This window comes from Bubalus bubalis, chromosome 3 (genome assembly GCF_019923935.1).
Source record: "Bubalus bubalis isolate 160015118507 breed Murrah chromosome 3, NDDB_SH_1, whole genome shotgun sequence".
NCBI classification, from domain to species: Eukaryota; Metazoa; Chordata; class Mammalia; order Artiodactyla; family Bovidae; genus Bubalus; species Bubalus bubalis.
Window position 1 is genome coordinate 16,170,964 of NC_059159.1, and position 25,278 is coordinate 16,196,241.

The 25,278-nt window shown below is 42.6% G+C and overlaps 2 protein-coding genes across 18 annotated transcripts in view; both read right to left on the bottom strand.

Moving 5' to 3' along the window:
• Window positions 1-3,417: 3,417 nt before the first annotated feature.
• METTL2A (methyltransferase 2A, methylcytidine) lies at window positions 3,418-14,515 on the bottom strand. The gene is made up of 9 exons (XM_006044902.4): window positions 14,356-14,515; window positions 14,059-14,150; window positions 12,021-12,376; window positions 10,895-10,944; window positions 10,499-10,559; window positions 8,660-8,799; window positions 6,733-6,839; window positions 5,025-5,090; window positions 3,418-4,179 (listed from the first exon to the last, which is right to left on the bottom strand). Exons 1-9 carry the CDS (start codon window positions 14,463-14,465, stop codon window positions 4,025-4,027), a joined length of 1,137 nt encoding a protein of 378 aa, XP_006044964.2. The 5' UTR covers window positions 14,466-14,515; the 3' UTR covers window positions 3,418-4,024.
• Window positions 14,516-19,751: 5,236 nt separating this feature from the next.
• The window catches only part of EFCAB3 (EF-hand calcium binding domain 3), a 177,653-nt gene continuing 172,126 nt past the window's right edge, over window positions 19,752-25,278 (bottom strand). For 16 of the 17 annotated variants that reach the window (XM_044938820.2, XM_044938816.2, XM_044938817.2 and 13 more), the window contains one exon: window positions 19,752-20,218. In XM_044938820.2, coding sequence (XP_044794755.2) covers window positions 19,892-20,218 — 327 coding nt within the window. In that variant the 3' untranslated portion in view covers window positions 19,752-19,891. The remainder of the gene's footprint in view (window positions 20,219-25,278) is intronic. The other variant, XR_006549409.2, reaches the window with a different exon arrangement.

Below are 25,278 nucleotides of genomic sequence, written 5' to 3' on the forward strand. Positions count from 1 at the left end.
CCCACTGCAAAGCAATAGGTTTGGCAGCATCAGCAGAGGCCAGGTTCACGATGAAGCACGCACGACCAGGAGACCATCACTTCTGAGCCATGAGGACCCAAGGTCTCCAGGGAACAGTGCCACAACCTGATCCTGGGCAATGCCGTCAGGAACACAGCTCCTCTCTGAGAGCCCTGGTGCACCCATCTCAAATCAAACTGTCCCTCATTTTTTAAACAATGTTGAATCTGTCTCCTCAGCCAAATTAACATCACTTAGGAAGATCAGTGAGTTTCAGAAACACTACTCTGCTAGACTTGAATCTAAACCACACAACTTCCTGAGCAGTTTCATATGTGGAGCTACCTTCCCAGCCAACACAGCACTTTTCTTGCCTGAAGAGGGTCAAGAGAGTCAGACTGAAAGCCCAGGCAGCCTGTGTTTTTCTGAGTGGCACTGAGGTCATACTTTAATCTACCCTGACCATGTTTAATTGTCTGCTGCCCCTCATTAGTGATTCCAAGGCTGAAAAATTATGCAAAGTCCCTTACAGAGTTCAAGTTAGCCTGACAGATAAAAAAGAGAGCTTGGCATATGGCTAAGTGGTAAAGAGATGGGGGGTGGGGGGGGGGGGAAGGGGGCGGGCGGCAATAGGAAGGAAAAATAAAGGCTCAACTTTTATATACCTAAACCCAAAGCACAGGCAGGTACTGGGATAAGGGAATAAAAACTGTTTCTGGGCTTCCCTGGTGGCTCGGTGGTAAAGAGTCTGCCTGCCAATGCAAGACACACATTTGATCACTGATCTGGGAAGACTCCACATGCCACGAAGTAACTAAGCCTTTGCACCACAACTATTGAGTCTGTGCTCTAGAGCTCAGGTGCCACAACTACCGAAGCCCCTGCACCCTAGAGCCCGGGCTCCACACGAGAAGCCACCACAATAAGCCTGCGCGCCACAACTAGAGAATGGCCCCTGCCTGCCGGCACTAGAGAAAGAGCTGCACAGGAATGAAGACCCGGCACAGCCAAAAATAAAGTAACAGAATTATTTTAAAAGGAAAGGAAATAGTCACTCAGTCGTGTGACCCCATGGACTGTGGCCCGCCAGGTTCCTTCTGTCCATGGAATTTTCCAGGCAAGAATACTGGAGTGAGTAGCCATTCCCTTCTGCAGGGGATCTTCCTGACCCAAGGATCAAACCCAGGTCTCCTGCACTGCAGGTGGATTCTTTACCATCTGAGCCAGAAAAATTAAAAAAGCCAATGATCAGGTGTACCAAATTAAGTGTCTCCAAACTATAATTTTTCTCTCGTGAGAAAAGTTGCCTTTACTGAAGTGTGCAGACCACAATAAAGAAAAGCCTTTTTATAACTAGTTGAAACTTCTTAAACTCCACCAAATTTTTTCACTTCTTGGCACACAGATATGCTAATTCTTTGGCTTTTTCCAACACACCTTAAAAAGCCTTCCCTAGTGGTCCTTGTTCACCTTGTCTCACTCTTCATTGGAGCAAAGTTCTCGATCACAGCGCCTGCCAGCACCAGCCTGTCACGGTGGTGGTGACGCCAGCCAGCATGTGGAAGGAAATCTCCACGGAGAGCCCTGTCACTGCCGTACAGATGACGACCTTGCTGGAGGCGCTCCCTTGGCTGGCTGGGTGTAGGTGACATAGAAAAAATGGTTATATGTGAGGGGATCAGCCCATTATGTTTAGGATTATGGGCATTGGTGATTGTTGAAAAGGGAACAAGTACAGACACAAAATCCTGCAGTGTTGGACTGGAATCAAAGGTATTCGTCTGAACTGATGGTTTTCAATACATATTTGAGTAGAGAAATACAGACTCGAGTATGTATATATACACATATCCCTATGCTTCATCTGCTGAGGGGGCCAGCGAACAGGCACCCAATAGCAATGAGCACCCTTAGCTTGGTTTCTAAACACCCTGCTCTTCTAAATGAAACTAGAACTCCCTGGGGGGCATGGCTGGTTCAGACTGAGACAGAGAAGGTACACGATGAGCCTGGAACAACTTGTGCTTGAAGTGCTGGAATGGTAGTTCATTCATCCTTTGAAATGAAGAATAGATATACTACACGATTCCCTTCGGCATCTCTGAAGCAGTTACAGTAGAAACAGTTTTTATTCCATCTTCCCAGCTCCTGTCTTGTGCGCTGCACCTTAAAAAGTGGAGTCTTTGCCTCCTTTCTGCACATGACAAAGGGTCACAGAAACACATGAAGGGGCTCCCAGTGGCCAAATCTGGGACAATGAGCATAAAAATCACAAAGTATCAAAATGATAGCAATGTATAATAAGCACTGAGTAAAACAGAAACCCATGAATCCGTAAGTAAATGAATAGAGAAAAGGAAGCCTTCCTTACACAGAGCGCCAACCGGTAAGTGTAGGAAGGATGTGGGATTCAAACACTCTACCTGGCTACCATTATGATAGTAATTTAGCCAAGAAACAGCAACAGATGCTTAAACAATGGGGGTAAAGTTTAAAGAGGAATGGGATATTTAGTCTCAAAGCACTACCTTACAAAATACTTCTTAGGAATTTTTCAGTGGAGAAACCCACCAGGCACCACCTCAATTAAGTGATCAAAGTTAACATCAACAATTTAAGATACTTCAAAATCACATACCGCAACAGCAACACTTCTGATATTCCTGCCAACAATACGTAACTAAAACCAAATCATGAGGAAGGCACCAACAAACCCAATTTGAGGGCACTCTGCAAAGGCTTTAATCTTCAAATGTCAAGGTCATGAAAACAAACTTCAAGGATTGTTCCAGGCTGAAGGAAACTGAAACATGACTACTAAATGCAACACAATGGCTTTTTTCTTTTTTGATGATAAAGGATATTATTGGGACCCCATTGGGAAAACTTGGTTATCTGAGGCTGGGTGTTTCCATGTTAATTTCTACTTCTGATGGATATGTTTGGTGATATAAGAGAATATCTTCAGTTACAGGAATTACACATTATAAAATATTACATAAGATACCCTGTAGTGTTGGGACATCATCCTGCAACTTACTCTTAAAAAGGATTCAGGGCAGAATTCCTTGGTGGTCTGGCGGTTAAGACTGTGCTTCCACTGAAGGGGGCCTGGGTTTGATCCCTAGTCAGGGAACTAGATCTCATGTGTTGCAACTAAAAAAGATCCTACATGCTGCAATGAAGATGGAAGATCCCGTGTGCCACAACTAAGACCCAGAGCAGCCAAATAAATAAATACTTTCTTTAAAAAAGAAGAAAAAAATAAATCAAGGGGTGGGGGAGGGCAGCAATCACATTAAAAAAGTAACAGGGATGGAAGGATCACATTCAGAAGTGAAATGCCTAAAATTCTCCCAATTTCTTTTGCGTCAAAAATATAAGAGCGCACGCACACACACACAGAAGACAATTTGCTAAAAGTGAAGATCTTTTTAATGTTTTTAGACATAGGTTACTTAAGATGGGGGCAGGGGTGGGGGGAGAACACTACTTAAAATTCCAAGGAACTAAGGTTAAGCAGAGATCACAACCAAATATTTAACAGGGACACCCTATATTGATGCTGTTTTTCTGAGTCAGGAAAAGATCCAAAGACAGGCAATTCTTCCCAGCTTGCTTCCTTGATGATCACTGAGTGAGATTTTTATTTATCTTTCCATGCATCAACTGCTTAGTCCACATATCTGAATCCTCAGATAATTTAATGCAACTCAGTCATTCACTTTATCATATAATACTTTCACATGGATATAAATTCCTGATTCCCATGAATAACATTTCAATTATTAAGTTACAAAATGGCAAGAAAGACTGAGATCGCCACATAAGAAAAAAACTTGAGAAAAGTATATCACAGGGCTTCACAAATATGAAGCAAAACAGAATCTTGATATAAAATAATTCTTCCCAGGTTCAAATCTGTTTTGAATCCTTGAATGGTTCAATAACAACAAGACACCATTTGTGAATGTTCTTTTTAAAAAGCCCAATGAACCTGTGAGTCAGCAGCAGGTCCCGCCTCTCAGCCGGTGCTAGACCCAAGAGGCTTGCGATACTTGCACTGAATCCACACTCGGTACATCGTCAGTTGTTTTCCTCGATTCACTTGCAACCGGCGATCCACCAGGTTCTGAACCTTTTCCAGTCCAGCAGTAGTGAAAAGTGTGTCCAGTTCATCTAGTTTGGAAAGAGATGTTTATATATTTTCCCCTGAATAAAAAGCACCGTGTCTACCACTCCCCATGCTAAATGGTACTCTGTGAGACTGCTGTCCTGCCTCATAGACTTTAAGCGGTTTGGGCAGTATGGTTTACCCACAATCGCAGTAGTGACTCGGTAGCAGCAAGTCCTCGTTTAGGCAGAGGAAGGCAAACCACGTGTGAAAGGTGGCCTGGAATGTACCAGGAAAGCCTTTCTAAGAGTCAGATGATGGGAAAGAATTTTCTAGGGTTCTACGTACATCTTACAGTCATATGCAAAAATTGACATGTTATGTCCAAGCCATTTCTTTTTTTTTTTTAAGGGGAGAGTTTCATCACTCACTAAAGGCTCAGCAAAGTATGTGACCTGAAGATGGCCCAGGGACAAAGTATTCATATGGCACCGGTGGAGGTGAAAACTGGCAGCAGGACAAGCAGCTCTGAGTTACACCTGGAACCCAGGGAGCAATGGGTTCACTTAAACTCAGGGGCACCTAAGGTACAACCCAGCTTCGAAGCAGAAACAGCTACAGTGCATTTTTGCAAAATGAGCACGTGTCCTGTTTTGGACAAAGTGATGGAGGGGAAGAGCAGGCAGCAGAAGAACAAGGCAGGGACCAAAGGCTCATATAAGCTGAGCCTACTGAGAGAACATTGAGTAGTTCCAGGTGGCTGGGGGTGGGCTAAGGGGTGGGGAAGGGCCGGGAAGAGGCTGCAAAAGGTAGGCGGGGCAGATGACGTCACTTCTGAAAGCACACGGAGGAATATGGAAGCTAGTCCTGGGGGGCTGTCAGCACCAAGACAAGTGCTTTTGTGTCGTACCTTGTGTGAAGAAGTACACTCTGGTGCCGTCGCCTCTCACGTAGAAATTTTCAGACAGACACTGACCTGCAGAGTGATGTGGTAAAGATCAGAGAAAACTTTAAAGCACTTCTGTGAATTTCATGGCCAATCAAATGTGCATCAAGATATCAATTTCTTGGGCAGAGAACAGATCCTTTTCTAAGCTACTCTGGTACTTTGCAGGAATCTGCAGTCTCTCTCCTACAAAGGAATGATGCTCTGGAGAAGAGCAGCTCCAGGAGAATAATCAAACTTCAGTATCAGTGAACACATGTAATTCTCAGCCCCCTACTTTACAGTTCTGCTTCAGGATGAAAACAGCTTGTTTTCTCCCTTCCTCCCCCATTAAATAAATAACACATACACTTTGTTTAAAAACAAAAGCAACTTTTAAGTGGCTTTCTGCCCCTTTAAAAACACATAGTAAAAATTCAAGGAATATAGCTAAGTTTAAGGAAATCTGAGACAGCCAGTATTCCCATTTCAGTGACTGTCCTTTTGCATGTCTCTTCACAGTCTCCACATGCACACTCATAAATAGGATCCCATACAAACTTTTTTATCAAGGACACACTTCCCCTTCTGCTGCTAAGCCCCCCGACCTTCTCAGTTTAACAACCTGATGTGTAATCAATCCTTTTATGCCTTTTGAATGTCAAAGTAATCTTATTTATTTTTCCCTGCTGCTAAGTCGCTTCAGTTGTGTCCGACTCTGTGCGACCCCATAGACAGCAGCCCATCAGGCTCCCCAGTCCCTGGGATTCTCCAGGCAAGAACACTGGAGTGGGTTGCCATTTTCTTCTCCAATGCATGAAAGTGAAAAGTGAAAGTGAAGTTGCTCAGTCGTATCCGACTCTTAGCGACCCCATGGACTGCAGCCTACCAGGCTCCTCCGTTGATGGGTTTTCCAAGCAAGAGTACTGGAGTGGGGTGCCATTGCCTTCTCCGTGCTTTATTTTCCCCTAGCTACTGTTAAACACAGGATTAAGTGTAAAATACCAACCCGCACAATGCTTTTCTCAGGTGGTCACACAGCCAAGTCCACCCTCCACGAGACCAGTGGTATGGGGTCCACCCCATGTGATAACACACATTACCCTATGCAGAGGCAGTCACTTTGTTTCCAAGGTTTTGCTTATTACATACATACTATGTGCTGGTTCCTGAATAAATCCCCAGAGATTTGTTGGATTGAATAGATAACACCAAGGTGCTTTTGAAAAAAAGGCCACAACTATTCCTATTTCTGCCTTCCATGGAGGAACATCACTCTCTCTGAGTCAGCCAGCAATAGGTATCTCCTTGCTGTTTCCATTTTCTTGAAGTTTTGTTTTCGGCCATTTGGATACGCTCTACAGTAAATCAACTCTAAAATACTTCTCATCTGTTTTCCGGGTGGGTCACTGATCTTTTCCCTTATCAATTTGCCAGCAGTCCTATTTGAACAGCATAGATATTAAGTCTTTACTGTTCTATTAACTGAAATATTTGTCCTCAATCTGTCATTTGTCTTTTAACTTTTTAATGGCATCTTTTGCCATATCACACTTATAACATACCACTCTTATCATGTATGAAATGGCTCTCTGTATGGAGCTATATAATTCAAGTCTCTATTTTATTCCACTAATTTGTGAGACTATTCTGATGGCAAAGCCATTGTTTTGATTATAGTGGGGAAAAATACCTTTTTTAAACCGAAGCTGAGCCATGTCATAGCGGCCATAATCTCGCAGAAGCATTATCCCCCCGGGCTTCAGAAGCCTGCTCAGCCTGTTGATAGCATTCTGCATCCTGAAGGGCAGCAGGGAACGAAGATCAGATTTCTTCAAGAACAGAGTCCCCTCCTAACACCCCCACCACCCACACAAAAAAGAACAGGTCCCTTTTCTCTGTAGCGTTATTTGGAAAAGCCAGTGAACTTCCCAACACTGACATATCAGCCCTGAAATCTTAGCTCCTATGCTCTTGTTTCAGTTATAACCTGAGCTCACGCCCAAACCTCTAATGTACCTTCTGCTGTCTGCTTACAACTGTGGCTTCTATCCACTGCCTTCAGTATGAAGAGGGCTGCTCCTTCAGTAGGGAACCACTGTGGGGGAAGTTACATGCTGTCTGGCTCACTTCCCACTCCTCAGGGGGAAGTCATCCCCACGCTGGGCTCCCATGGATCTCTGAGAGGACCCCTGACCACCCAGTGAGGAGACTGCTAGTTGACCCACCTACCTGCCCACTAGGCTCAAGATCTCTGAATGCAGCCTGTCTCTTTCCATCTGTTACATGAGGACTGAATCTCAAGAACTTTACAAGGTGACACAATCTGTATGCAAATGAGTACTCTGGGCAGAGTGCTCTACACTTCCGACTGCATTTTCCATATATAGAGTCTCAGCGTAGGTTTCAGCTTTAACTATTGAAGAAGTATAAATGCTTTGAACTTATAAAAACCACATGAAAGTCTGATTAAATACTGAATAACAAATTTTTTTTTGAATAATGTTTTTAATTTTAGTGTTTTGTTTCAGTCCATGTCAGTTTAGAACTCGGTGGCTTCCTTGGTGGCTCAGCAGTAAAGAATCCGCCTGCCAGTGCAAGAGACATGAGTTTGAGCCCTGATTTCGGAGGACCCCACATGCTGCGAAGCATCCAAGCCTACGCGCCTCAACTATTGAGCCTGTGCTCTAGAACAAGAGAAGTCCCTGCAATTAGAAGCCCGTATACTGCAACTACAGAGTAGTCCCTGCTCTGTGAAACTAGAGAAAAGTGCGAGCAGCAACGAGGACCCAGTACAGCCAATATATAAATAAATGAAACTATATAAAATTTACAGCATGTAAGCTTCTGCAACTAATGTTTAAAACCATGCCAGGCTGTTTGGGCTGTCTTCCACCGCCCTTATTTCACACTCACAATATTCCTATCAGGTCAAGTGACACAGTGCTATCCTAGAGGAAATGTGGGCTAGAGAAAGTCAATCACACCCCACCCCCCAAAGCACCCTGACTGATGCCGCTTCCTTGAGACAATATTTCAACTTCATTGTGATGACTGGCTGCCTATGTCCAGGAGCCTTTAATGGTATCTTTTAAGGTAAACCAATCCACTTTCCTTTAATCTTGATTTTATGGAATTTTCCTTACTAGAGAAGTTTTCCAAAGAACTTAAATATCAGAGAACACTTGATGAGTTAAGTTTCACTGTGTATTTTGTGCTGTTAATAAGCCTGGTTTATTTAAAAAGCCAATAATGAGATGTTCTTGAATAGCTGTGGCATTCACAGTTCTAAGATACATGCTATGTGATCATTAACAGGAAATTTCTCCACATACCCACTGAGATGACTCCCTCATTCTTTGCAGATGTTAAACCATTATCATAACAAGAACCAACCACTGCAGTCAACAGGCAGAGGTTTAGATGCCTGGAGTCCAACGTGGACTCCAAGACAAACTTAGAAAAGTGGTTGACAAGCTTCTATCGCTTAGAATGAAATAGTTTCTTCCTGTCTATCAGAACATTAAAATCATTTTTATTAAGGTTCCAACTCTGAAATCAAGGTCCCCGATCAAAGCTTTGTTTTTGCTATGCTACTGGTTAAGGGACTTAAAACTTACTTGTCTGGAATGATTGCTGAGAGAACAAATATAAGGATGATGACATCAAGACTATTCTCAGGCACTGGGTAACTCTTATCTTCATCACACAGATCATGAACAAAGGCAAAACACCGAGAAGGGTCATATGCTGAATTTGTCTGCAGACAGATGGAAGAGAGGTTAGAAAATGTTCATATAGCCTCAAAAAAAACCATCTTGCTTTAAACATAATCCCTGCTGCTTCCCACTGAGGGAGATAGCTCTGGCCATTACAGCAAACATTGTTACTCTTAGGGTAAGAACCAGGAACAACTCTAGGAGCCTGTGAAATCCAACTTGTATGTTTAAAATGGTACATTCCTGACTCCTTTACTTCTTGTCTTTATTCTGATGAGGAGTCAGATCTGAGGACTGGGAAAAAAATGAGGAAGGTAAGTGACCAAAAGGGCAAGGAGAAACCTCCTAAGTAGGAAAACAAAACATACTGAAAAAGCATGATTTAAAGCAACTCCCACTACAGCATATTACACAGATCACAGAATTCTCCAGGAAAATCTCTCTCTCCAGATGTGGAAGATTTCACCTACAATTTATTATCATTAAACTAATTTAAAAAGTCTCACTATTCATCAGGCATTGGCCCTTAAGAAGAGTTTCAGAATCAGAAATTCCCTGGTGGTCCAATGGTTAGAACTCGGCACTTATACTGTCAGGGACTCAGGTTTGATCCCTGGTCGTGAAACTTAGACTCCACAAGTCGAGTGGCAAGACAAAAACAACAACAAAAAAGCCAACCAGAAATATTGATGATCCCTGAGCTCCTATGCTAGGAGCATCATACATGATTGTAACACACATTTTAGGGTAACTTTCCTCTCTCTCTCTTCTCTGAAATGTGATTTTGTTTCTCACTGCTGCTACTGCTGAGTCGCTTTAGACATATCTGACTCTGTGTGACCCCATAGACGGCAGCCCACCAGGCTCCTCTGTTCCTGGGATTCTCCAGGAAAGAACACTGGAGTGGGTTGCCATTTCCTTCTCCAATGCATGAAAGTAAAAAGTGAAAGTGAAGTCACTCAGTCGTGTCCAACTCTTCGAGACCCCATGGACTGCAGCCCACCAGGCTCCTCCGTCCATGGGATTTTCCAGGCAGGAGTACAGGAGTGGGGTGCCATTGCCTTCTCCATGTTCCTCACTGGTCACAGCTAATTAACAGGGCAAGTAGAGGGTCAGCTGAGCTGAGTCAATCAGACTTTCTGGGGACTCTGGAATCAAGACACTGTCATTCAGGTGAGGTTCTGGGAATACCTGAAGAGGGAAGACTTATAAGGGACTGAGAGGGGCAAGTATATTGGGCTATGTATAAAACCAGGAAAAACCTGTCAAAGAAAACCAGCTGCAAAGGAAAAAAGCAAGCAAAAGGCAAATGGGCAATGGGAGGGAAAACACTGTGACCTTGAGGGAGGCGCTGTGAAGGGGGTGGCAGCATCTCACCAGTGTGTCTTTGGTACCTGATACTTTGTCAGGGCTGTTTTAGTCCTGGCTACACCATATGCCCTTGAGATCTACGACATTCCCTTTAATTAGCTGCGTTTGTCTACAAGTTTCTGTAACTCAATCCTAAATGAAACAATCATTTCATTTCAAACCTTAAAACATGACTTTAGGAAGGTCAAGAGACCTGCCCAAAGTTCCAGAGCAGGAAGCAGCAGGTTCCATCATCATGTATGGCCAATTCCTCTACTCCAGGCTATTTCAGACCACAGCACAATAAGCAAATAGTTAGAGACCTTGATTTTTATGAGGCCCTTTTCCCCTTAAGTCAGTGAAAATTACTGATAGGAGCACTGGACTTACCTGGACCAGTTCTACAGCTGTGGAAGAAAAATCACAACAGTATACAAAGAGGCTTGGGTCACTGAAATGGGCAGGAAAAAAACACAGCAGAGGCATTAGATTACAAACTGGATTATGTCTATTCTCTATACTATGCAGCAGAGTTAAAATATCAAAGGCACCACATGTTAACAAAGTAACAGGTTTAACACTCACTACTTTCCCTGATGACAAAGGTAACTTACAAGTCAATTAAGTCAAAACAATCCATAAATGGATAGTGTAGACATCTAATCTCCTGTAACCCAGTTCCCCATAATTGCTGTTACCATTCGACTATAGTAAAAGTTCCAAGAAACAACAATGCATCACTTTTTTCTTTGCTGACATGCTGTTAGACTTTACAACAAACCTTACTTGTTAGTTTGTAGAATTGGGAAGACTGTGTTTCCCACACCACAACCAACCTGTAGACAGAAATCAGAAATGAACTATTAATCACAGAATTCCCAAAGAGTTAATTCCCTAAAGTAAATAAATAATCAACAATAGACAATTTGTCTTACTGTATTAGGAAAGGTGTAGTGACCAGAGCTAGAGTAATCATGACATTCCCTGCCCGTGACCTCAGGAACCCTTAAAGAGATAGCCACAGTAGACGAGAATATGGGCTTTTATTAGCAGCATGGGACCTGGTCTGGGAAAAAGAGCATGGGCCACTTTTACTTTTTGAGTTTGGGCAAGTGGTCCTGTAAACAGAGTATTTTCTTACTGAGCTCCACTATACCATTACTGGAAAAATGTTTCTAGTAGACTGGATTGAAAAAGTCATGAGGGGAACCACATCAACACTGTCCTAAGTTCAGTGCTGGGTGTGGTAATAATGAAAATAGCACCATTTACTAAGAGCTTACTATGTGTCAGACGCTATCCTCAGCCATTATATATACATTATCCCAATTAACCCCGTAATAACTATGAGGCAGAAGTCCCATTCCGCTTGGGGAGGAAAGTCATGCCAGAGGACTCAGTCCCAAAACTAATCAGCTTCTGGTGGAGTGTGTAGTCACTTTTGTGAATATTCACTTTACAGTGCACACTTTTCTTTTTCAGGTCTAGCCGAGCCTCTACCACACATCCAGACTGTGAAGACAAAAAATCTCCACACCTGAAAAGCAGGCACCATCCTAACTAACCTCTCCATCTCGTAAGTGTATCAGAAGTAACAGAAGCTGTCTTCTGACCTGGGACTCTCTACTAGATGGCAGGGTTAGCAGGACAATACAACTTTTGGACACAACATAATGTTCCCAGGTAGCACCTCAGGTGATCTATCTTTGTTTGTCATGACCAAGGCATCTGGTCTGCATCTAGGACATTTCAATAGCTCAAAAATGCAGATGATTCCAGGCCAACATAAAGGAGGTAAGTCTAGTCAGCTTCATCATCAGAAGTTACTTTGGGGCTCAGCCTCTCTAGTGCCACCCTGTGTGCATAAGACAGCCTCGCTAACCCCACTGCCAGGACAATAAAGGGAGGTTACCTCGAGTATTCGGTAGGTGGCGGAGGATCCAGGAAACTCATTAGCACAGATTTCCAGGTGATGGAGTTTCTGAGTTACACTCTCTTCCGTAAGAGGTGGCTGTGTCTTATCTCCAAGGCTAACAGAAGAAAAACTGTGCTGTTCTTCTATTGTTAAATCAGGTCCATCCTCACCGTTTCTATAGTATTCATATACTTCACTCCTCTTATTCTCTGAGAGCAAATTCTTCAAGTGATTTTGGCTAGGTGCCAGCTCTGGGAATTCAGTAAAAAGCCAATGTCTATCCTTGAAAAACCCGTTTTCATGGATTTTGTAGAAGTTGTTCCAATATTTGTTGGCATTAATCTCATAATCAGCTGTAAATATTTAAGAAAGAATTTTAAGAACCATCTCTCAGTTTTATTTGTTTACAATATAAATTACCACCCTGCCTCACCAAATTTTATACCAAAAGTTATACTCAAGTAGAACCTCAGTCTCAGAGCTGGTGGTCATTTGGTCCTATCACACTTGAATTTGCTCTGTATCTTTCCTTCCAGGGAGTTCAACTTCTGCCAAAAAACTTACTACCTATCAATTCTCCTCCCACATCTTTAGATTGCTCTTAACTATTAGAAAATCCTAATATTAAGCAAAAAATATGTCTAATCATTTCCAGTCAAAAGATCCTACTCTCTCTCATACAGAACAGCTCTACTGTATTTGAGGGTAATTATTTCCCTTTCTAAAACCTCTTTTACAAGCTAAATGTCCCAGGTTCTTCAGTTATTCCCCATGTAAAGTCAATGGTTATAGTACAGGTATGATACTCTGTCTTCTTTACATTATATTCCTATGTCTGTGGTTCTTTAGTGTGGAGCCCAGAAATGAATTCACTACTAACAGATACCAAGCATGGAAACAGAAAATGATGACAAGAGGAAAAGTGTTCCAATGAGAAGATCTGATGATTGAGGACAGGACAGACTAAAGTATGGACTGTTTAAAAGAAACCTGTGCTGTTCAAGGTGATCAAGGCAGTCCTAGATTTGAGTTTTACTTTTTATTTTTGAGATAACACTGGCTTATAACTAGATTTTAGCTTTCTGCTCTTTGCCAATACAGGGCCTTGACTAGTGTAGTAGAAGAATAAAAACCTAAGAAATTGGATCTCAATTCCACCACTACTAACTAAACTGCTTACCTCTGGGCAAGGCACTTAATGTCCTGAAGTCCAAGTTTCTTTAACTGTAAAAAGAGGATATTGGACTATATGATTTTCAAAATCCCTCTCAACCTTAATTTGCTTTGATGTAGTCTTTGTCAAACTATGTAAGGTTAATATTTCACAACTGGACTCTTCTACTTGTTCAGAACTATTTCTGTGGGTACTACTCTGCAATTTCTAGTGCCACCTTCAACTGTCACTTAGAACACAGGCCCAGCCAGTCCTAGTTTTACTAACTAGGCGTATTTTTCAGTGAAATCATCCGCCTCTTCAGAAGAGGCCTCTTTTCCTTTGCCCAGACTTATTTCCACTCTGATTCATCCATCTTTCCTTTGCAGAAGCCGTACCACCTCATAGCCACCACCCAAGGAAAAGACACATAACTCACGATTCATTAGCCAGCCGCCCCCAACCCCCCATTATTTAGAATCTGATCACTTAAATCCAGCTGTAATGGCAACATTTCCTCGGACAAAATGCAATGATCTCTAAGATAATCCTCTAAGACAATCATGTTGCCACAGGTCAGTCATATTGATACGGGTCTAGTCAACCTAATTAAAGACTTAAGTCACTAGAAAATGCTATCGAGATACAGTTATCCTCTTCCAAACAAAAAAGCAAAACCAAAATACCCTTTATGCCCTAACAAGATCTCAAGGCACAGCCCTTTCCCAGCCTTGCCCAACCCCTCCCCTTCTCGTTCTATCCCAGAGTTCTGTATCAGACTAGTAACAAAGACTCTCGGGGCCTCGGTTCTCTGGCCTCTCCGGAGAGCACGTCCAGCAGTACGCAGGCTGTCAATACCACTGAGGGTCCACCCGGGCGCACCTTGCTTCTCCTGGCACACCCGCTGAGTGCTGTTCTCCTGGACTTTCCTTTCTGCCTCCGCGGCCTGCTCCTCCGACCACTCCACGTTGTCCCTGGGAAAATTAAATGGGCAGCTTAGGCGCCTCAGGTTTTCGCCGCGGGCAGCGAGTCGCTGGCCCCGCAGCGCCTCCTCCGTGGGAGGAGAGTGCCAAGAGTAGGCCCGCAGGACTCTGGTCGGCGGTCAGGGCCTTCTCAGAGTGCTCTGCGGCGCTGGGACTGAGGGCGAAGGGCAGGCCGGGCGAAGGGCAGGGCACTTACCAGGCATTGTGGTGAAAGACGCGAGCGGGGTCGCTCAGAAACCGGCTCCCGAACTGCTGCCTCTTCCCGCAGACGGCTGCAGGATCGCCTTCAGGGAAGGAGCCGTCCATGACACCGGAACCGGAAACACCTACTTTCCCCTCACGCGCGAACGCTCTGCAGGCCACACCCCTTTCGGAAATCGCCGGGTCTGGGCGGGAAAACACGGAGGCCGGGTGGGGCAGTCAGGAATCCCTCGTTGAAGCGGCGTTCGGGCTCTCCTTGGTGGGACGGAGCTATTTGGGAAGGAGAGTCAGCGGGTTTTCGCCCCAGAGTCGTTAGTCCTTCAACAGGCGGGCGAGAAAGTGGTAGACGTTCCACTTGAGCCTCCTTTTAATTCTAGGATGCTTTAACAGGTTCCCAGTTTGTCTTAAGTTGTAAGACAGGAAAAATTTTGAATCACTTTATTAATTAGATAATTACCTAGCTTTACTGTAGAGCAATGGCCAAAATAATTGAGAAAAATAGCAAGCAGGGTGAGGAAATAGGGCAGTTTTCCAGCTTTTCACAGTGTGAAAAAGGAAAGAAAAAAGTGTGTGTTGTGTGTGCGTGTTTTGTGTATCCCCACACCGTTTTTCTGGAGAAGGATATGAAATGAATTTCGAGAACACGAAGTTTAACCGTCAAATCAAATATCCAAGGACAAGTTAAGTGTAACCCCACCACCTAACTTTTAAAATTATCCATATGAAAGCTTATTTGTACAATCAGAATTGTAATACATACACATATATAGTTATATTAATACATTTTCAGGCTTACATTTGTTTCAATAATTGCTACAAACTTACAAAAGAAGAAAGTACGCTGTCAATATCAGATCAGTTCAGTCGCTCAGTTGTGTCCGACTCCTTGCGACCCCATGAATCGCAGCACGCCAGGCCTCCCTGTCCATCACCAACTCCCGGAGTTCACTGAGACTCACGTCCATCGAGTCAGCTATGCCATCCAGCCATCTCATCCTCTGTCGTCCCCTTCTCCTCCTGCCCCCAATCCCTCCCAGCATCAGAATCTTTTCCAATGAGTCAACTCTTCACATGAGGTGGCCAAACTACTGGAGTTTCAGCTTTAGCATCACTCCTTCCAAAGAAATCCCAGGGCTGATGAGAGTTGGACTGTGAAGAAGGCTGAGTGCCGAAGAATTGATGCTTTTGAACTGTGGTGTTGGAGAAGACTCTTGAGAGTCCCTTGGACTGCAAGGACATCCAACCAGTCCATTCTGAAGGAGATCAGCCCTGGGATTTCTTTGGAAGGAATGATGCTAAAGCTGAAATTCCAGTACCTTGGCCACCTCATGCGAAGAGTTGACTCATTGGAAAAGACTCTGATGCTGGGAGGGATTGGGGGCAGCAGGAGAAGGGGACGACAGAGGATGAGATGGCTGGATGGCATCACTGACTCGATGGACGTGAGTCTCAGTGAACTCCGGGAGTTAGTGATGGATAGGGAGGCCTGGCGTGCTTCGATTGATGGGGTCACAAGGAGTAGGACACGACTGAGCGACTGATCTGATCTGATCTCCTTCAGAATGGACTGGTTGGATCTCCTTGCAGTCCAAGGGATTTTCAAGAGTCTTCTCCAACACCACAGTTCAAAAGCATCAATTCTTTGGCGCTCAGCCTTCTTCACAGTCCAACTCTCACATCCATACATGACCACAGGAAAAACCATAGCCTTGACTAGACGAACCTTTGCTGTCAATATAAGATAAAGTTAATTGAGAAGATTTCCAGAAGAGGGATGACTACCATTTGGAAGAAGAGAAGGGATTAGCTATTTAAGTAATATAGTTCTAGGTTTAACACACTGGTAACCAGTGATAGCTGATTGCTGAATCTTTCCATGGTGGTGGTGGTGGTGTAGTCGCTAAGTCGTGTCTCACTCTTTTGTGACCACATGGGCTGTAGCCCACCAGGCTCTTCTGTCAGTGGGATTTTCCAGGCAAGAATACTGGAGTGGGTAGCCATTCCCTTTTCAAGGGGATCTTCTCCATCCACGGGTTGAACCTGAGTCTGCATTGCAGGAGGATTCTTTACCAACTGAGCCATTAGGGAAACCTAAGTCTTTCCATTGGCAAAACCAAAGGGAGCGATGACTCTATAACTTTCCCACCAAAAAAAAAAAAAAAAAAAAAAGGAAACAAACCCTATGTCACAAAGAAAAATACAGGAGTGAATAAAAAAGATAGTAAAGAACTTGTTTTATTTGGAAACAATATTGTTTTGCCATTCTCATGGTCTTTTGAAACATTTTGAACAAAAGCTCCTTTCCAAAAAGCAAGTACAAGAATTTATCTTTTCTCAAGGTCGGTTGTTTGTAGATAAGCTGGTTGGTTCATGTTTATTCTTGATATCTTGCTCTGTCATCTACAGGTTTCTTTCTTTTCTGTCTCCCCACACCGAAAGATTTGTGGTGCCGGTCAACAGTCCTATTGCATATTTTCTTCCAGATAGCTCCCACTGTCTTCACTAGAAGTTACTTGCTATATTAGTTCCAATTAGAGTCATTTAAAGTGTCAAGCAAGTTGGGCCTTTAAATAAGATGTGACAAAGTATCCTAATCTTAACTTTTATACAATTATCTTTGGTTGGCCTGTAAAACTCATTTTTCTCCATCTTTTGAAGCACCTACAATAATATTTCAGAAGGAATTTGGAAGACGTCTGTGAGTCCTTGGTGGTATCAGGCTGTAGAGTCAGCAAGAACTACCTTTCGGAGGAGCTAAGGGTCCCTCTGCTGGTGAGTAATGAGAATTCTCCCAGCTTAGTGGGTGGCAGGGGTTCAAAGCAGGGAAAGATTGAGAAATTTCATTCTGGATTATGGCCTTGAGTGTTAACCCTGGACTGAGGTAGTTAATTGTTTCAGGCTTTTCTTTCAGTTCCACTCAGTGGAAGGTTCTGGGCTGTGTAAGCATGTGCTCTGGAACTGAAGACTGGTGAAGGGAGCCTACTGTCCTAATTTGCTCTCTTTAGCGTTTCATAGACCCTGGACAGCCTTTGTAGCAGTCCTATATATTGAATAAGTTGGTTTAACAATGTTAAATTTAAAAAAGCTTTTGTGATTTTTTTCCCTTATTGCAAATAAATGTATGATTACTGTAGAACATTTAGAAGATATAGATAAGGCAAAAGAAGAAAAGAAAATATCATACCCCACTTTTAGTTTAGCACATTAGACACTTTGATTTCTATCCTTCCAGTGTTTCTTGTTTATAGAAATAATTTTTAAGTTAAATAGTTTTAGAACAAACTACTTTGTGCCCCTCCCTGCTGTTTTACAGTTTCACTGAGGTAAAATTGACATACAATTAAATTCATCCATTTAAAATGTACAGGTTGATGAGTTTTCATAAGAATATGTATTTGTGCAACACCATCATAGTTAGGGGCTTCCCTGGTGGCTAACACAGTAGAGTCTGCCTACAATGCTGGAGACCTGGGTTCAATCATGATTAAGTTTTAGAACAACTCCATAAAGTTCTTTCATTCCTTTTAGGACCTGTGGTCTGCTTTGCAATTGTGAATATTATTATTTTATTTGAAGTATCTTTTACGACATCATTTTAATGACCCTGGTATTGTTTTGGATAGTTCTACCATGAGGTATCGGACAATTAGGCTACTTTGTTTCTTACTACTAAAAATTCACCAGAAGAAAAATCCTTATAACTAAATCATTTTGTACATTCATTATTATTTCTTTAGGATTAATTTCTAGAAGTGGAAGTGCTGAGTCAATGGTTATAATTAGCTCTGTTACGAAGCTCTGTGTTGTTCAGTTACTAAGTCACGTCTGACTCTTTGTGACCCCATGGACTGCAGCATGCCGGGCTTTCCTGTCCTTTGCTATCTCCTGGAGTTGCTCAGACTCACATCCATTGATTTGGTGATGCTATCTAACCACCTCATCCTCTGTCGCCCCCTTCTCCTGCCCTTGGTCTTTGGTCAGAGCACTTTATCTGTCTGTTCGCGGTTACGTATCTAGGTCTGAGAACAGTACACAGTATGCAACTCAGGAAATAACTGGTGGACTGGCCGAGTACCTGTTGCTATATTGCATTCCATCAGAGAGATGCCAACTTATGCTGTTGGCAACAGTGTGTGATAATTTAATAGAATGTATTTCTGTGAAGAATAATTTTAATAGAATGTATCCTAGATTTTCCAGGACAGATCTACTTAAAAATATTCTGTCCTGTTAGCCCATTGATTCAAGGAAATATCCCAGGAATTCTAATATTTTGGCATCCAAATGAAATCTCTTAGGTTTTCCTGTTATACTCACACAGCCATACCAAAAAAAAAAAATCTCTTGTCAAACTGTAAATTTTGTTTTTTGGATAGAAAATGTTATTTATTTTTGTCCCAATCATAAAAATTATAAAGAATGGCAAATATTTTTAGACAGTTTTGAATATTCAAGGTAACACAAAATTACTTCAGGCTTATTTCATTGAACAGTTTTGGGAGCCTTTGCTATCTTCATTACTTGTTCCTGGCATGTTATAATTTTACATTATAAGCCACTGTCTCCATCAGTGTGGAACATGTATTTTCCTTTTTCTAAAAGAGAAAAGGTAATGGATTATATACATTTAAATATGTTAAAATAATAAATGTTATGGTATTTATATTTTTCCACAATAAAAAATTGCAACCACTCACCAAGAAAGACGATGTGAGATCAGTTGTTTTTCAGAGTAATCCAGGGGATCAGGATTAGGATCCTTAGGAAAACCCAGATTTAATCAAGGTTCCCTGGGGGATTGCAAAATTATTCCCTGAAACTGAAAGGTCATTGTCATCTGCTGCTTCTGGCCTCTTTCACAAACAATAAAAAATAAAAAGGATGCCACTTAAGTCACATAGACTCAGATGCTTATTGTTGAGAGGGCTGTTAGGAGGTCAGAGGGCAGCCCTGTGTTAAGTACCATCTTTGCTTTTATCCTTCCTGCTGGGGCCCAGGCAGCTTTGAGGTGCCCCAGGTGGGGGCAGCAGAGTGCAGCTGGTTGCTAGAGAAATCACACCAAGGCTGCTGCTGCTGCTGCTGCTAAGTTGCTTCAGTAGTGTCCGACTCTGTGCGACACCATAGACAGCAGCCCACCAGGCTCCCCCGTCCCCAGGATTCTCCAGGCAAGAACACTGGAGTGGTTTGCCATTTCCTTCTCCAGTGCATTAAAGTGAAAAGTGAAACTGAAGTCGTTCAGTCATGTCCGACTCTTAGCGACCCCATGGACTGCAGCCTACCAGGCTCCTCTGTCCATGGGATTTTCCAGGCAAGAGTACTGGAGTGGGGTGCCACTGCCTTCTCCCCAAGGCATCTATTTACCAGTTAAGAATTAGGAAAGGGAAACCATACTATGACTTAAACTTTTTTACTGGTCAGAATTCAAAAGATGTCAACGTTTCCAGCTGCTGAGGATGTATTAGACGAAAGCAAGAATAATTTTGATATCTATGAAAAAGTAGTTTGCGATGAGCTGTTAAGAAAACGTAGTTTTATTGTCGAAAGCCCTTGAAGCCTTTCCGTTTTCTTTTTCTTCCTGTGTCTGTGTCACATTCACTGATATCTGAAGAGGACGAGAATACAGAGTTGTGGAGGGCATTCCTGTTCACGTGGGCATCGTATAACTTTAGGTCCTTCGGGGAAAGTAATTCTTGGCAGACATTCCAGGACCATGTATAAGTAGAAAAGGTGTCATAAAAGGACTCATTTTTACTCTCTATTCCAATCAAATCTCCTCGAATCTTCCGCCAGAGGTTGAGCATTTGTTTCCGGTGCTCAAGGGCAATCCCCAAATTATAGGTTTCTGTAGCTCTCTTTACCTGCAGTGAGAGGGCAGTAGTTTATAGAAGTTACCTCAAAATATCTTTGGTTTCTGGACCGCAATTCTAGATACCCCAAAGGTTATTTTTTCAAGGTACTTGAAAGTCACTGAATTTATATATTAGGTAGTGCCTCTTGAGGACACATGAGTTAGGAGTTGATGGACAAAGGAAATGCATTACTTAGTAGTGAGATATTAAGAAATTTTATAAGAATTTAAAAACATGGTAGACTAAAACAAGGAGGAAATGTTGGATGGAGATGAGCTCTTAGTGCAACAGAAGTGCCAAGGATGGCACTCTGTCCAGCCCAGGGCAGGGAGGGAGAAGATGCTGAGCTAAGGAGGTCCACAAGAAAAATGAAATGAAAATAGCTCAGTTGTGTTTGACTCTTTGAGACCCCAGGGACTGTAGCCCTCCAGGCTCCTCTGTCCATGGAATTCTCCAGGCCAGAATACTAGAGTGGGTAGCTGTTCCCTTCTCTAGGAGATCTCCCCAACCCAGGGATCGAACCCAGGTCTCCAGCATTGCAGGCTAATTCTTTACTGTCTGAGCCACGAGGGAAGCCTGGAGGTCCACAAGGATTTGATTAAACCTAGGGAGTAGGTGGCCATGGGAAAGTATTCCAGGGAAAGGAGACAGCATAACAAATGCTCCAAGGCAACTCATCCCAGAGCTGGTAGGGGAGTCCAGGCCCTAGGGTATCACTAAAGAGTTAACTTTGAGGAGAGGCAAGTCAGGCCTAAGACTTGCTCTCAGTGAGGTTGGGGAGAGCCCTACTGTCAGGGAAAGTCATGCTGTAGTGAGACACTGCTCTGTGGGAAGTGCAATGAGACCCTCAGTTGTGTGGAGCAGAAAATACAATTGAAATATGCTGCCATTGCTGAGAGGGAAGCATTCATTTCTTAAGCAGGACAGTGACAGGTTGGATCTTCTTAGGACCCATTCTCCATAACAGCTGTGTGGAGAACGGGTGGAGCTGTGAGGAAGGGATAGCAGGTTGGAAGTTGTCCAGGTAAAGCCTAATGAGGGCTTCAGTTTAGGCAATAGCAATACGATGGAAAGAAGGGGACAGATTTGAAAAATCTTTGGGAAAATGGGAGTAGCCAGATTTGGTGATTAGTAGATGTGGGGAGTGTGGAAAAAGCATAACTTAAGGATGGTTGCCAAATTCAGACTTAAATTGAAGGAAGTGGGGAAAACTACTACACCATTCAGGTATGACCTAAATCAAATCCCTTATGATTATACAGTGGAAGTGAGAAATAGATTTAAGGGACTAGATATGATAGACAGAGTGCCTGATGAACTATGGATGGAGGTTCCTGACATTGTACAGGAGACAGGGATCAAGACCATCCCCAAGAAAAAGAAATGTCAAAAAGCAAAATGGCTGTCTGAGGAGGCCTTACAAATAGTTGTGAAAAGAAGAGAAGTGAAAAGCAAAGGAGAAAAGGAAAGATATACCCATTTGAATGCAGAGTTTCAAAGAATAGCAAGGAGAGATAAGAAAGCCTTCCTCAGCGATCAATGCAAAGAAACAGAGGAAAACAATAGAATGGGAAAGACTAGAGATCTCTTCAAGAAAATCAGATTTACCAAGGGAACATTTCATGCAAAGATGGGGTCAATAAAGGACAGAAATGGTATGGACATAACAGAAGCAGAATATATTAAGAAGAGGTGGTACGCAGAAGAACTGTACAAAAAAGATCTTCATGACCCAGATAATCAGGATGGTGTGATTACTCACCTAGAGCCAGACATCCTGGCATGTGAAGTCAAGTGGGCCTTAGAAAGCATCACTATGAACAAAGCTAGTGGAGGTGATAGAATTCCAGTTGAGCTATTTCAAATCCTAAAAGATGATGCTGTAAAAGTGCTGCACTCAACATGCCAGCAAATTTGGAAAACTTAGCAGTGGCCACAGGACTGGAAAATGTAACTTTTCATTCCAACCCCAAAGAAAGGCAATGCCAAAGAATGCTCAAACTACCGCACAATTGCACTCATCTCACATGCTAGCAAAGTAATGCTCAAAATTCCCCAAGCCAGGCTTTAGTAATACATGAACTGTGAACTTCCAGATGTTCAAGCTGATTTTAGAAAAGGCAGAGGAACCAGAGATCAAATTGCCAATATCTGCTGGATCATCAAAAAAGCAAGAGAGTTCCAGAAAAACATCTATTTTTGCTTTATTGACTATGCTAAAGCCTTTGACTGTGTGGATCACAATAAACTGTGAAAAATTCTGTAAGAGATGGGAATACCACACCACCTCACCTGCCTCTTGAGAAGCCTGTAAGCAGGTCAGGAAGCAACAGTTAGAACTGGACATGGAACAACAGACTGGTTCCAAATAGGAAAAGGAGTACGTCAAGGCTGTTTATTGTCACCCTGCTTATTTAACTTACTAACCTGCAGAGTACATCATGAGAAACACTGGGCTGGAAGAAGCACAAGCTGGAATCAAGATTGCTGGGAGAAATATCAATAACCTCAGATACACAGATGACACCACCCTTATGGCAGAAAGTGAAGAAGAACTAAAGAGCCTCTTGATGAAAGTGAAAGAGGAGAGTGAAAAAGTTGGTTTAAAGCTCAACATTCAGAAAACTAAGATCATGGCATCTGGTCCCATCACTTAATGGGAAATAGATGGGGAAACAGTGGAAACAGTGTCAGACTTCATTTTTCGGGACTCCAAAATCACTGCAGATGGTGACTGAAGCCATGAAATTAAAAGATGCTTACTCCTTGGAAAGAAAGTTATGAGCAACCTAGACAGCATATTAAAAAAGCAGAGACATTATTTTGTCCACAAAGGTCCATCTAGTCAAGGCTGTGGTTTTTCCAGTAGTCATGTATGGATATGAGAGTTGGATCATAAAGAAAGCTGAGCACCAAAGAATTGATGGTTTTGAACTGTGGTGTTGGAGAAGACTCTTGAGAGTCCCTTGGACTGCAAGGAGATCCAACCAGTCCATCCTAAAGGAGATCAGTCCTGGGTGTTCATTGGAAGGACTGATGTTGAAGCTGAAACTCCAATACTTTGGCCACCTGATGAGAAGAGCTGACTCATTTGAAAAGACCCTGATGCTGGGAAAGATTGAAGGCAGGAGGAGAAGGGGACGACAGAGGATGAGATGGCTGGATGGCATCCCCAACTCAATGGACATGAGTTTGTGTAAACTCTGGGAGTTGGTGATGGACAGCGAGGCCTGGCATGCTGCGGTTCACAGGGTTGCAAAGAGTCGGATGTGACTGAGCGACTGAACTGAACTGAACTGAAGGATGGCTCCTGGCCTTCAAGTCTCAGTGCCTAGGGAGATGGTAGTATGGAATCCTCAAGGAAGAGCCAGTTTGATGTGTAAGAGGATGAGTTTGGTTTTGGACGTGTCCAGCTTTATATGCTGTGAGACAGCAGGGTAAACATGCTCAGCAGGTAATCAGTGAGATGAGGCAGTACTGGAAAGACGTCTAGGCCAGTGACAGTTAAGACTGCTCAGGTGTATAGGTGGCAGCTGAAACAAGGAGAATCGGAGAGTAGGAAGATTGAGGGGAGGAACGGTGTTTTTCATTCTGTGGTATCTCCTAATCTCAGAACCTTGTTAACACTGGATAAATATTTACTGAACAAGTGAATGTGTTTAATAAGAAGAGCAGTAAGATGAGACTAGAAAACTAGGAAATATCAAAACTTAAGGAACTTAAATGTCCACTGACAGATGAATGGATAAAGAAGATGTGGGTTTATATATATATACAGTGTAATACTACTCAACCATAGAAAAGAATGAAATAAGGGCATTTCCAGCAACAGGGATGGACCTAGAGATTATCATACTGAGTGAAGTAAGTCAGACAGAGAAAGACAAATATATGATATCACTTACATATGATATCATGACTGAGCGACTCCACTTTCACTTTATATGTGATATCATAAAAAGATGATATGGATTGACTTACTTACAAAATAGGAATAGGCTCACAGACATAGAAAACAAACTTATGGTTACCAAAGTTTTAAGGGGGAAGGGGGGGAGGGGTAAATTAGGAATTTGGGATTAACAGATATACACCACTATATATAAAATAGATAAAAAACAAGGACCTATTTTATAGCACAGGGAAGTATAATCAATATCTTATAATAACCTATAATGAAAAAGAACCTGAAAAAGAATATATTTATATGTGTATGTATAACTGAATCACTTTGATGTATACTTCAAACACTGTAAATCAACTGTACTTCAACTATAGAAAAAAAGGGTGAACCTCAGGAAAAAGAAGAGCAAGGAAAGATACAGAGATACACATAGAATTGAAGATGCAGTATTGTAAAGGCTAAGAAAGTGAAAGTGTTAGTTGCTGAGTTGTGTCTGACTCTTTGCAACCTCTTGGACTGTAGCCCACCAAGCTTCTCTGTTCGTGGAACTCTCCAGGCAAGAATACTAGGAATGGGTAGCCATTTCCTTCTCCCAGTTCTTTACCACCTGAGCCACCAGGGAAGCCCCATTGTAAAGGCTAAGGAAGTAGAATGTGTCTTGGAGAGCTTGATCATTAGTGTCAAATGCAGAAGGGAGCTGGCATAAAATAAATACACCACAGTTTCTTTCTGGGAGACAAAAGTTGCTAAGAAGTGAGGGCACGAAAGCAGACACGCAGCACAGAGTTGTGGTTAAAGTGTGGATTCTTCAGAGTCCAAGTTACCCATGCTTATAATTCTGGTTCTATTAGTTTCTAGCTGTGTGCCTTTGGGCAAACCATGTAACCTCTCTGTGCATATCAGTAAAATGACAAGGAGTTATTGTGCCTAACTCAAAGGTTTGTTGTGGTAAGTAAATGAATTAGTACCTATAAAGTACTTGTAGAGTACTTATAGAGCACACTGCCTGGCACCTAGGAAGCATGATTAAACTACTATTATTCTTTTAGCTGCCATAATAAAGATTCAGTCACTCATCACAATTCCCTCCCCGAGTACAACCCTCACTGTGACCGCTGGTGTACTACCTTAACTAGTTTCTGTCTCCAGCATGAAACAAATGAAT